At 46.4% G+C, this 12302-nt stretch overlaps 2 protein-coding genes across 3 annotated transcripts in view; one reads left to right on the plus strand and one right to left on the minus strand.

The window, feature by feature from the left end:
* The window catches only part of TSPAN14 (tetraspanin 14), a 73099-nt gene extending 68188 nt beyond the window's left edge, over nt 1-4911 (plus strand). Inside the window, exons 8-9 of the mRNA XM_048506236.1 lie at nt 2136-2255; nt 4414-4911. Of these exons, the coding sequence (XP_048362193.1) occupies nt 2136-2255; nt 4414-4485 (192 nt within the window). The 3' untranslated portion in view covers nt 4486-4911. The remainder of the gene's footprint in view (nt 1-2135; nt 2256-4413) is intronic.
* Nucleotides 4912-8609: 3698 nt separating this feature from the next.
* Nucleotides 8610-12302, minus strand: part of LOC125438352 (rap1 GTPase-GDP dissociation stimulator 1-like) — a 92896-nt gene continuing 89203 nt past the window's right edge. For both annotated transcript variants that reach the window (XM_048506764.1, XM_048506765.1), the window contains one exon: nt 8610-8846. In XM_048506764.1, the coding sequence (XP_048362721.1) occupies nt 8704-8846 (143 nt within the window). In that variant the 3' untranslated portion in view covers nt 8610-8703. The remainder of the gene's footprint in view (nt 8847-12302) is intronic.

A 12302-nucleotide genomic window follows, 5' to 3' on the forward strand; every position in this document is an offset into this window, starting at 1 on the left:
CACCAAATGATTTCTATTGGAGGACTGGAGCCTCCTCCATGGGTGTTATGGGTTCCACAGATATGAATGTCCCAGACCAGTCAGGGTCTTAAGGGCAGGCAAGTTCTCACTTAGCGGACAAGTTCTGAGAAGTTCAGGCTAGTCGTGGCTATTCAGGTTAAAAAAAAAATACTGGGTCCAAATTATTTATTCATTTAGCCTTTATTTGGCATAAACAGTATAAAATCACATCTAAATCGCATCAAAATACAAGCTTGCAACATATAACAAATGAAGTTGATTCATACATACTGTTGCTTATGGGATATTTCCAGCAGAAAGTTTGCAGCCATTTTACAGAATGTAGCATCAGAATTATTTAATAAGAACACTAGTCTGCTTAGTTCATCCAGCTCGCTAGGTATCATAGAAAGCAACCTAGAGTATTTGACTCTTAATACTTGCCGATCTAGGACAATGGAATAATTGGTGAGTTAATGTTTCTAATTGATTTGCATCACATGAACACACCCTTTTGCACATTTCTAGATTGTTATATCTACCTCGTAGTATGGCAGAAGGGAAAACATTGAAGCGAGCGAGTGAAAAAACTCTTCTCTGATCTGGATTGGTCAAATGATACAGATAGGAGGCCATTCTGTTATGTTGTAAGGGGATTGATAGATGTAAAGGTGAACAAGTTTTCCTCGCTGCCAGAGTTAAATAGTTCCATTCTCTCACCAACAATTTTTGTTTTAATAATGTATACGATTCTGAACAAGTTAAAGGTAGAAGGGAGTCAAGGGGTATACCAATTGATTCGATCTTCCTCTCTATCAGTGAGAACCATGATTCCAAATTATTTATGGCTGAGAGTTTCATTCCAAGGAACAGGGTGACTTTGGGGCGAGCTTCACTAAAGATCTCTTATAGCACCGGTTCATACACATGCAAGTCAGTTGATTACCAAACCCCCGTGGCCCAAAATTTCTTTATTCATTTCATTGAGGATGGGTGTCCTGGTGGGTGAACTTACTGACTGAATAACATTGCTAAGTGTGAAGTTGACTTGAAAGTGCTGTCGGTGGCGGTTGTTTGTTTACAGCGTGGTGTAGCGGTTAAGAGCGGTGGACTCCAGTCTGGAGAACCCAGTTTGATTCCTGACTCCTCCACCTGAGCAGCAGACTCTGATCTGGTGAACTGGATTTGTTTCTCCGCTCCTACACGTTAAGCCTGCTGGGTAACTTTAGGACAGTGGGGTGCGGTGTGGTTTCCGGGCTGTATGGCCGTGTTCTAGCAGCATTCTCTCCTGACATTTCGCCTGCATCTGTGGCTGGCATCTTCAGAGGATCTGAATGTGTGGGCCACAGATGCCAGCCACAGATGCAGGCGAAACGTCAGGAGAGAATGCTGTTAGAACACGGCCATACAGCCCGGAAACCACACAGCACCCCAGTGATTCCAGCCATGAAAGCCTTCGAGAACTTTAGGACAGTCACAGTCTTCACAACTCTTGTCAGCCCCACCTACCTCACAAGGTTTCTGTTGTGGAGAGAAAAAAGGGGGAAAAAGGTGCCTTGAGACTCCTTAAAGGAGAGAAAGGCGGGATATAAATCCAAACTCTTCACCTTCTTCTTCTACATACACCGATTGCTCTTGTATTTTCTGTCCCCCTCCCTTGACTGTCAGAACCTGACTGCATATGTTTGCCTGGTGGATGCTCACTTTGTAAGCTGCCTAGAGCAGGGGTCTGCAACCTGCGGCTCTCCAGATGTTCATGGACTACAATTCCCATCAGCCCCTGCCAGCGTGGCCATGAACATCTGGAGAGCCGCAGGTTGCAGACCCCTGGCTTAGCAGATAGAATTGAATTCGGATGGCAGCTCTGAGAAATCTATGCAGATCTTTAAAACTGTGCCTAACAGAAGTGTCAGAATTTCAGGTCTCGGCACCGAATTGGATTTGCCAGGCCACGTCTTTTTAATGCTTAAATCGTTTTCCTAACGCAGGGCGATGTGGAGCAGCATGCAGGCAGACCCTGTTGATCTCCAGGTCGAGCACAGCGGGTCACTTTCCGTTCTTGTAGGACCGAGGCACACCCACACGAAACAAACGTTCTGTTTTTGTGTCTCCCCCACCCCCGTTCCCTCATCCAGGCCAGATCACTGTGGGAAGAACGAATCTTCACCAGAGGTTGCATCCCTGCTCTGGAAGCCTGGTTGCCCCGGAACATCTACATCGTGGCCGGGGTCTTCATAGCCATTGCTTTGTTGCAGGTGAGCAGTCGTAAACGGCAGGATCTTCAGCCGACTGGCTGGAGCTTTATGTTCAGTGGAGAGTTGTTGTTGTTGTTGTTGTTGTTGTTTGTTTGTTTGTTTGTTTGTTTGTTTGTTTGTTTGTTTGTTTGTTTATTTATTTATTTATTTATTTATTTATTTAATATACCGCCCCATCCCCGAAGGGCTCTGGACGGTGTACAACATAAAATCATGTATATAAAATCATTATAATACAACTTCTATAAATATAATAAAAGCAGCAGTTATTTCCTAAGATCGGCATCTCACTTAAACTCAGTCCTCCTAGAAGGAAGGGGGATTCTCACCGGCTCCTTGCTTTCCAAACGTGTGCCAGTTTTAGACTTTTCTTTTGGGCAGAGGGTGACTCAGAGAGGACAGACATGTTGTTTTGCAAAGCGAGGCTACGAAACCACACTGCCGGTCCCTTGTTTGTCTCCTGGCCACCGTGCCCCCGCTGTCACCTCTGCCCGTGTCTTTTGGAAAGGAATTAATCTCTGGTGAAGTTCTAAGCAGAGGGGAAAAAAGGCTTTTGTGAAACAAGACATGTTTGGAATAAGTAAGGAGCAGCAGTGGCGTAGGAGGTTAAGAGCTCGTGTATCTAATCTGGAGGAACCGGGTTTGATTCCCAGCTCTGCACTTCAGGCTGTAGAAGGAGCTGATCTAAGGGAATTCAGATTAATATAATGCACTCCCACGCATGCCATTTCTGGGTGACCTTGGGGAAGTCCCTGCAGTTTCGCCGACTCTCCCAGCCCCACCCACCTCACAGGGTGTTTGTTGTGAGGGGGGAAGGGCAAGGAGATTGTAAGCCCCTTTGAGAGAAAGGGGGGATATAAATCCAAACTCTTCTCTTCTTCTTCTTCTTCTTCTTCTTCTTCTTCTTCTTCTTCTTCTTCTTCTTCTTCTTCTTCTTCTTCTTCTTCTTCTTCTTCTAATCATCTGTACAAAATAATTGAATGACTTGACTTAGCATACCGAGTAATTCTCAAGCTGTTTTTTCTTTAAAGATGTCCCCGGCGGAACTGACTTCCATATAACTGACTGTAATATAATCACAACAGGGATTAGGCAGATTCTGATCACTTTGGGGTCAGGAAGGAATTTTCCTCTGGGCCAACTTGGCCAGCGATCCTGGAGGTTTTTTGCCTTCCTCTGGGCATAGAGCAAGGGGTCACTTGGAAAAGGGAGAGATAGCTGTGAGTTTTGTGAAAGCAGGGGGCTGGACTAGATGACCTTTGGGCGAACTTCCAGCTCTTACGTTTCTATCAATTAGGAAAGGAGTTGATAATAAAACTGCAAAGGTTGTCATGCCCTTATATAAAGCCGTGGTGCGACCGCACTTGGAGTACTGTGTTCAGTTCTGGTCGCCGCATCTCAAAAGGATATTGAGGAGATAGAAAAAGTGCAGAGAAGGGCAACGAGGATGATTGAGGGACTGGAGCACCTTCCCTATGAGGAGAGGCTGCAGCGTTTGGGACTCTTTAGTTTGGAGAGGAGACGTCTGAGGGGGGATAGGATTGAAGTCTATACAATTATGCATGGGGTAGAAAATGTTGACAGAGAGAAATTTTTCTCTCTTTCTCACAATACTAGAACCAGGGGGCATCCATTGAAAATGCTGGGGGGAAGAATTAGGACTAATAAAAGGAAACACTTCTTCACGCAACGTGTGATTGGTGTTTGGAATATGCTACCACAGGAGGTGGTGATGGGCACTAACCTGGATAGCTTTCAAAGGGGCTTGGACAGATTTATGGAGGAGAAGTCGATTTATGGCTACCAATCTTGATCCTCCTTGATCTCAGATTGCAAATGCCTTAGCAGTCCAGGTGCTCAGGAGCAGCAGCAGCAGCAGAAGGCCATTGCTTTCACATCCTGCATGTGAGCTCCCAAAGGCACCTGGTGGGCCACTGCGAGTAGCAGAGTGCTGGATTAGATGGACTCTGGTCTGATCCAGCTGGCTTGTTCTTATGCTAGGTCTACTGCAGATTATGTATAATCTTTTCCAGGCTGCATATAAAGGGCTTGTAATAGGATTCTACACCCGTTGCTTTGCCTCTCTTTATATCACTTTCAGGAATCGTTGCAAGCTAGGAAAGCGTCTTAACGGTATCGCCTCTTTGTCTTTTGTTAGATCTTCGGGATTTTCTTGGCCAGGACGCTGATTTCAGACATCGAAGTGGTCAAGTCAGGCTACCATTTCTGAAGACACAAGTCGAGATCTTCTGCAAAGACCATCCGTGTTTGCTCACATCGACGGCAGAGAGGGAAGAAACCGGAGAATTCTGAAAAGATCTGACGCATTCAAGCCATAAGACTTTGTTTTGAAACGTAATCGCCGGGGGCCATCCAGCTTAGCTGAAGGCCAGAACGGAGCGAGCACCTCTTCCTCTTCTCAGCCGCCTGCACGAATATTTTTAGACAACTCCAGCCTCCTGAAGGACGATCATACCTTCCTACCTTCTGTGCTGGGATGTGAAGACTCGAACAGACAGGAATTGAAATTGAAGCTATTTCTGATTAAGGACTACTGTCTTGGTTAGCATTTGCAGTATTATTTACATTCCAAATGTTGATTGACGCAGAAGAAGTCCCAGGATGTTGAATGACCTCTTCCTAAGGAAGGTGGTTTGGTGGCCAGAAGAGAATTATACAGATGCCTTTGAGATATATTGAAAATATTGTTCAGGGAATTGTTGTGTGTGTGGACAAAATTCAAGCATACAGTGTGGGCTTTCTTTTTATACGAAAACATTGGAGCCATACATGTGTACAGATTTTGGAAACCTGTGACGTTTGGTGACAGCCTCAAAGCCCCTACTGTACGGAACGAGGGATTTCCTCTCGTTTGAGCCACGTGTAAAACGTTTCCCGTTTTCAGACCCTAAAGGTCTGTGCAGAGAACACTGGAGATTTTTGCTTAAAGGATTTGTACCCTATTGAAAATCTTTTCTCTTGTGGCGTTGTATAGCATCGATCTGTTTCTATGTGGCATCAGACCGCCAGAGACCAAGACCGGATTGCCACGCCATGGTTTTCTTCTTCAGTTTTTCAGTGTTTTGTAATGTGTCACTATTTATAGACCGTTGCGCCCAAAAAAGTGTTCGCTTACCATTCCGCTGGCAGCATCAGTGTCTCAAACCGTGTATCCAAAGTTCCTGGGTTTGGCTAGACGCACGGAAGCACCAGTCCTCTGAGAGATTTCCTTACCTGGTTCCTTTCTGCTTGCTTCCAAATCATGGTTGTTTTTCATATTCCAAATGGCCTCTTAGCCCAGTCAGCCAAAACCAATCTTTTTGGGGGAGGGATGATTCCAGAGTTTTCTACGCTATTCGAATTCAAGCCCTCTTTTGCGGGGCTCTTAAAAATACGCACACTTAATAAAAATGGCCTGATCGTTTTTTTCCCGATCAGTGTCTCACCATGAATGAGACTCGTCCCCTCGTGGTCAATATCAGGAGTGAGTCTGCCAGACCGTTTCTTTGCATGGCAGATGTGGGGAGCGGGGGGGCTTACTGTAGTTCACTTGGAGCAGAACTTGACCTTGTGAATCGGGCATCAGCCATTTGAGCCGTTTTGTTTGGGGCAGTGGGTCAAAGGTGCCCCACTGGTGTCGGCCTCTCCCTCCAGTGAGCTACCATGATATAGCACATCTTTGAACAGCGGGAGTATCGATCCGTTTCAGGAACCCCCAGAACTGTGGACCAACGGCTGCTTCGTTTTCCTAACAAAGGGCAGAATGCGACTCCACCTGAGTGCTTTCTTTTTCGTTCAGCAGGGAGAGCGGAAGAACTTGCATCACTTCCTGCAGGAATGTGGCAGGACTTAAGAGAGCTTAATTTCAGCTGCAGCAGGCCCACGTTTTACTGCTGACCACCGTTCCCCCCCCCAAAATAGAAGATATCTCGCAGCTGCCTAATATGCATTGTAAATTCTGTATTTTTGTAATCCTGAATCTGTCTGTGTGTGTTTTTAATGCATGAAAAATAAGCAACAACAATGTTTTTTCCCCTTTTTTTCTACACGTGTGTGATTTTTGTTGCTTTGAAGTAGGATGCCTCGGGGGCCAAAAATGCTGCCTTCAGATAAAACATATGCTTAAAACCCTTCAGGACTGACAGGCGTTTTGGGAGCTGATCAAACAAGGGTATGGTGTACGCGGAGATTCGATGACCTAAAGGGAACTGTTCCTGTATAATGCGAGATATTTTCTATGGGTTATTTGCAATGTTTTCCTGATCTTTTTTGGTTTCATAGGTTTCTCTCTCTCTCGTTTGGCTAGGAACAGAAATTATCCGGAACTTTTTTCTGTCCTATAGAAATAAGGAAGTATGCTTCATTTGCATGGGAGGGGGGAGTCTAATGGTGAAGACCCTCTCGGCCATAGGTGTCCAACTCGCAGCCCTCCAGATGTTATGGACTACAGTTCCCATCATACCCTGCCAGCATCATTACAGGAGATTGTAAGCCCCTTTGAGTCTCCTACAGGAGAGAAAGGGGGATATAAATCCAAACTCTTTAACTATCAGTGAATCCACAAAAAAATAAGATAAATGTTGTATCTTCATCTACCTTTTTCTGTAAGTAATTATCTGGGAAGGGGCAAAGAAAACCGTTAGCAAGTCCTAGATTGCTGCATTAAGGAAGAAGAAGGAGGAGGAGGAGGAGGAGGAGGAGTTGGAGTTTGGATTTATATCCCCCCTTTCTCTCCTGCAGGAGACTCAAAGGGGCTTACAATCTCCTTGCCCTTCCCCCCTCACAACAAACACCCTGTGAGGTAGGTGGGGCTGAGAGAGCTCCAAGAAGCTGTGACTAGCCCAAGGTCACCCAGCTGGCGTGTGTGGGAGTGTACAGGCTAATCTGAATTCCCCAGATAAGCCTCCCCAGCTCAGGTGGCAGAGCTGGGAATCAAACCTGGTTCCTCCAGATTAGATACACGAGCTCTTAACCTCCTACGCCACTGCTGCTCCTGAAGTAGTTGTGGGGGGGGGAGTGTTTTATCAGCTGCCCATGACTTAAAATTTTTAATTCTATCATCATGGTGTCCCTCCTCAACAGTCCCTGTCCCCCCAACCATCACCCCCCCCCCAATAAAATGCCTTCAAGTGTTCCAGGCATCTCAAAGCCATTCAGTTGTGGGCTGCCCCCTGGAGAGTGAGGAGCCCTGAGGGGTAGAGCACCCAGCCCTTTCCTAGCTGAGGTCCCTCAGGCAAATAGTTCACCTGAGCCCATTCGTCACTGAAGACACTGCGGTAGAGATCTGTTAAAGGCTAAAAGGCAACGATGTGCACGTTGCTGGCTCAGAGAAGGCACCTCCTTCACCCGGACGAATTGGATTCCTCACAGGATGAATGCTAGGCTCTTGGGAGGCCCTATATCAGAGAGGATTGCAGACCAAGGCAGCCAGGACGCAACGATGCAAGCTGACTGGTGCATCGCGTCCTCTTACTGCATTGACTTTGTGGACCCTGACCTTCGGACCACACCTCTGAACCTGAACCTGTGTGACGGACCCTTGACTCGACTCTCTCGGACTACGGACTGCTGTGGTCGGCTCTCGACTCCCTGCTTCTCTCCAGACACAGCTCTGTGATGTCACCCAACTGTGATGTCACCCAACTCTGTGATGTAACCCTAACTCAGGACAGCTCACTGTTAGGACTCGCATGGGGCTTTTGAATTTTCTCGTGTGGTTCTTACATTATCCTTTTATCTCACCGATTTGAGGTCCTCTTCAGATGTCACAAATAAACCACAGTTTGTTTGTGGACGTGGAAGCCTTGAACATTCAAGCTTGCCTTTCCTCCTCCTGAAGAAGAGGCCCTCTTTTGGAAACGTTAATGGTTCAGGAAGCCTTTTGTGTAAAAGAGCGCTCAACAAATGAATTTGGCCAACTTAAATTGGAATTTGTTTCTGAGTGGGATTCTAAAATGTGATTAAACTGGTTTGAAATCCCCGTTGCTTGAAAATGAACCCCAGTTTGTTGAGGCACTCCAATTTAGGTTCTCTGGAGTGTCGTTCTCTAATGAACTCATGGATGGCTTTGAGATAAAAAATCCAGCATCAAATGAAGCCCTATGAAGGGTTTTTGGCACAGGCACACAATGGTGGCGAACCTTTGGCACTCCAGATGTTGTGGACTACAATCCCCATCAGCCCCTGCCAGCATGGCCAATTGGTCATGCTGGCAGGGGCTGATGGGAATTGTAGTCCACAACATCTGGAGTTCCAAAGGTTCGCCACCACGACACCAACTACTTCAACGTTTTTAAAACTCTGTCTGAAATGACTTTGTACGCTGAGACGCAAGACTTCCAAACCCAAACCCTCTTTGTTAGGCAAGGTACAGCTTTAATTACCATTACACCCGACCGAGTTTTCCCACAAAGCAGTGAAAGAGAAGTGCACTGTTGGGTGCAGCCAATTATGGTTCAAAGAGCCTGGGCTCCTCGTTCAAGATCTGAAGAGCCATGAGAGCTTGCTTGGCTACGTTCCCGTTGCTGTGGCCACAGAGGGTCTCCAAGGTGGCTTTCATCTGGTCCTCTTCAGCTTCTCGTCTCAACTCGGCTGAAAGAGAGCAATCACATCCAAATTAAACCACATCTCTTTAGAGGAGCTCTCGTGCTGCAGTAGAGGGACATGGAGAACATTCCATGAATATTTTATTGCTGCAACTAGGTGGATACAAGGTGAAATTGGGCCTGTTGTGCCATTTGAGAGGACCCCCAGGCAACCTACTGTGGATAAAGTTAATTAGCCTACCAGAGCAAGGATGGGATTTGGAAGGTGACGATCAATTTGAAAATTGAGCTTCAGCGTCTATGGCACAAACCAGCTGAGGTTGTCCCTGTGGTAATCGGCACACTGGGCGCCATCCCAAAAACATTAGGGCAGCCCTTGAAACATCTTTGAATTGACAAAATTAACATCTGTCAAATTCAGAAGGCAGCCCTGCTGGGATCCGCATGAATACTATGCCGATACGTTACAACTTCCTAGGCCTCTGGGTGAGGCTCGAATTGTAATGAAGGCCAACAACCAGCTAAAGATCTGGCAGCTGTGAAATCTACAATAATAATAATAATAAAAATCATTAGATATCGCGATTTGAAAATCGATCTTCAGCGTCTATGGCACAAACCAGCTGAGGTTGTCCCAGTGGTAATCGGTACGCTGGGCACCATCCCAAAAACACTAGGGCAGCCCTTGAAACATCTTCGAATTGACAACATTAACATCTGTCAAATTCAGAAGGCAGCCCTGCTGGGATCCGCACGAATACTATGCCGATACATTACAACTTCCTAGGCCTCTGGGTGAGGCTCGGATTGTAATGAAGGCCAACAACCAGCTAAAGATCTGGCAGCTGTGAAATCGATAATAATAATAATAATAATAATAATAATAATAATAATAATAATAATAATAACAACAACAATAACAACAATAACAACAACAACAACTATTATTATTATTATTATTATTATTATTATTATTTATGGGTACAAAAACAGTAATACACAGCAAACAAGATCAATATGCTGGATTTTGTATTAAAACACGTCGGACATATTATGATTATTATTATGATTATTTCTCCAGTTTATGGGCTCAGGGCAGCTTCCAACATATACAAATCTACAATGAATACCTTAAATACAGTAAAATGTGTTAAAACATAGATGGTGCCTAAAAATCTTAAAATAAGCTAAACGTTCAGAAATGGGACCCCAATCAATAATCTCAGATCAGTCACAGAATGGTGCCGGGCGGGTGGGGGGGGGGGAGGCTTACATAGAGACCCCAAGCTTCCTCATCCACATGCCTGGGAGAACAGCTCTATCTTCCAGGTCCTTCAGAATTGCATAAGATCCCACAGGGCCCTGGTATAATTAGACAGAGGGTTTCCCCAAGTCAAGGCCCAGGTCGAGAACGCCTTGGCCCTGGATGAGGCCAGCCAGATATCTTTTAGGCTACAGAATAATCTGCCCCATGTTCTAGGCGAGTGGGCAATCCTATTAGAAGTGGGAATCATTTCATTATTACCCTAGGCCAGTGGTGGGATCCAAAAATTTTAGTAACAGGTTCCCATGGTGGTGGGATTCAAACTGTGGCGTAGCGCCAATGGGGCTGGGCGGGGCATGACAGGAACGTGGCTGGGCATTCCTGGGCAAGGCTGTGGCAAGGACACAGCCGTTGCACCGGTCCTTGGGCGGGAAATGAATGCACCCAGGTGCAGGCTGCCACACACGCCAGTGCACCTCCTGCTAGACTGCTTCCAGTTCTGTGTGCTACTGCTGAGGAGAAGGAGGGGCGTAACTAAGGCAAAAATCACGTGGCAAAATCACCAATTAGTAACCCCCTCTCGGCACACACAAATAATTAGTAACCTTCTCTCGGGAACCTGTGAGAACCTGCTGGATCCCACCTCTGCCCGAGGTCCAAGGTAAAACCTGTTTTATTTTTTAAACACAATACAACTTGGCCATAATGATGATAACTGGGATTCCGCAGATTTGCAATAAGCGGCTGAGACACCTAAAACAAAAAAACCCTGTACTGTGGAATGGCAACCCTTACATGCTCAAAGGGACTATAATGATGAAAAAGTTTGTATTACAGTTGCATGTTAATAGTTAGGCACGTGGCATACCAAATCATTTGGCTCCTGTGGTTAATGGGAATTACAGATGTGGTTCTCCACCGGGCGAGCATCGCTGCTGTAACTGCTACGCCACCAGCTCGAAAATTTGCTATCCTGCAGACAGCTGATTTGTTCCTTATCTAGGGACCACCTTCCCAGTTTCCAGTTGTATGTAGAGTCTCCACATCAGTGTGTTGCTGGCACTGGGATATTCCACGCCATCAGTGTTTCCATGATCGCCTCCAGCAGGAATCCCTGTCCTCACCTTTTAACCTTTCCACAACTTCCCCCCTCCTTTCCCTTCTGTCCCATCCACATTTGCTCAATTCATCCATAAACTGTTCTTGACCATTCTGGCCCTTGGACGAATGAAGCATGAGAACATTTGACAGTCTCTGTGTGTGGATCCCAGTTTTTGATCCATGGAGTTAAGATCCAGGTGACCTCCAAGGAAACTAAGATTAAGGCACGGCCCATTACTGGGAATGAAATCTGGAAACTGACACGACGAGAGGGGAAGATGGGTCCCAGTTGCTGCAACCATGGTTAGAATTCAGCATTCTTTAAAAATGTAGGATGTTGCCTGCATTACATAGTCCTTGTGGTCGCCAGGTGAGTTTCTATCAGGCCTGCTAGGAACGTAATCCTCAGGTGCATTTGGTTTGGGACCCTGGCATGCAGGAAGAAGGGGCTTATGACTAGTTTTCTGATATGAAACAACCCTGGGGCCAGTGGTGGGATCCAAAAATTTTAGTAACAGGTTCCCATGGTGGTGGGATTCAAACTGTGGCATAGCACCAATGGGGCTAGGTGGGGCACGATGGGGGCATGGCCAGGCATTCGGGGGCGGGGCTGTGGCAAGGACGCAGACGCTGTGCCTGTCCTTGGGCGGGAAACGAATGCATGCAGGCACACGCTGCCACGCACGCCGGTGCACCTCCTGCTAGACTGCTTCCAGTTCTGCGCGCTACTGCTGAGAAGAGGGGCGTAACTAAGGCAAAAATCACGTGGCAAAATCACCAATTAGTAACACCCTCTCGGCACACACAAATAATTAGTAACCTCCTCTCGGGAACCTGTGAGAACCTGCTGGATCCCACCTCTGCCTGGGGCCACTGGTGTTTGTCCCATTGGGGAAATTTATATGCAGCCCTCTATGTGTGCGTGTGTGTGTGCCCGCGTGCGTGTGCGTGCGTGTGTGCTGTGCTGTGATGTAGTGGTTAAGAGCGACGAACTCTTAATATGGAGAACCAGATTTGATTCCCCTCTCTTCCACACGAGTGGCAGACTCTAATCTGGGGGGAGGGGCATGTTTGCTTCCCCACTCCTCCGCATGCAGCCTATTTTGCTGACCTTTGTTACAGTTCTCTGAGAACTCT

This window comes from Sphaerodactylus townsendi, linkage group LG08, assembly GCF_021028975.2.
Source record: "Sphaerodactylus townsendi isolate TG3544 linkage group LG08, MPM_Stown_v2.3, whole genome shotgun sequence".
Taxonomy (NCBI): domain Eukaryota; kingdom Metazoa; phylum Chordata; class Lepidosauria; order Squamata; family Sphaerodactylidae; genus Sphaerodactylus; species Sphaerodactylus townsendi.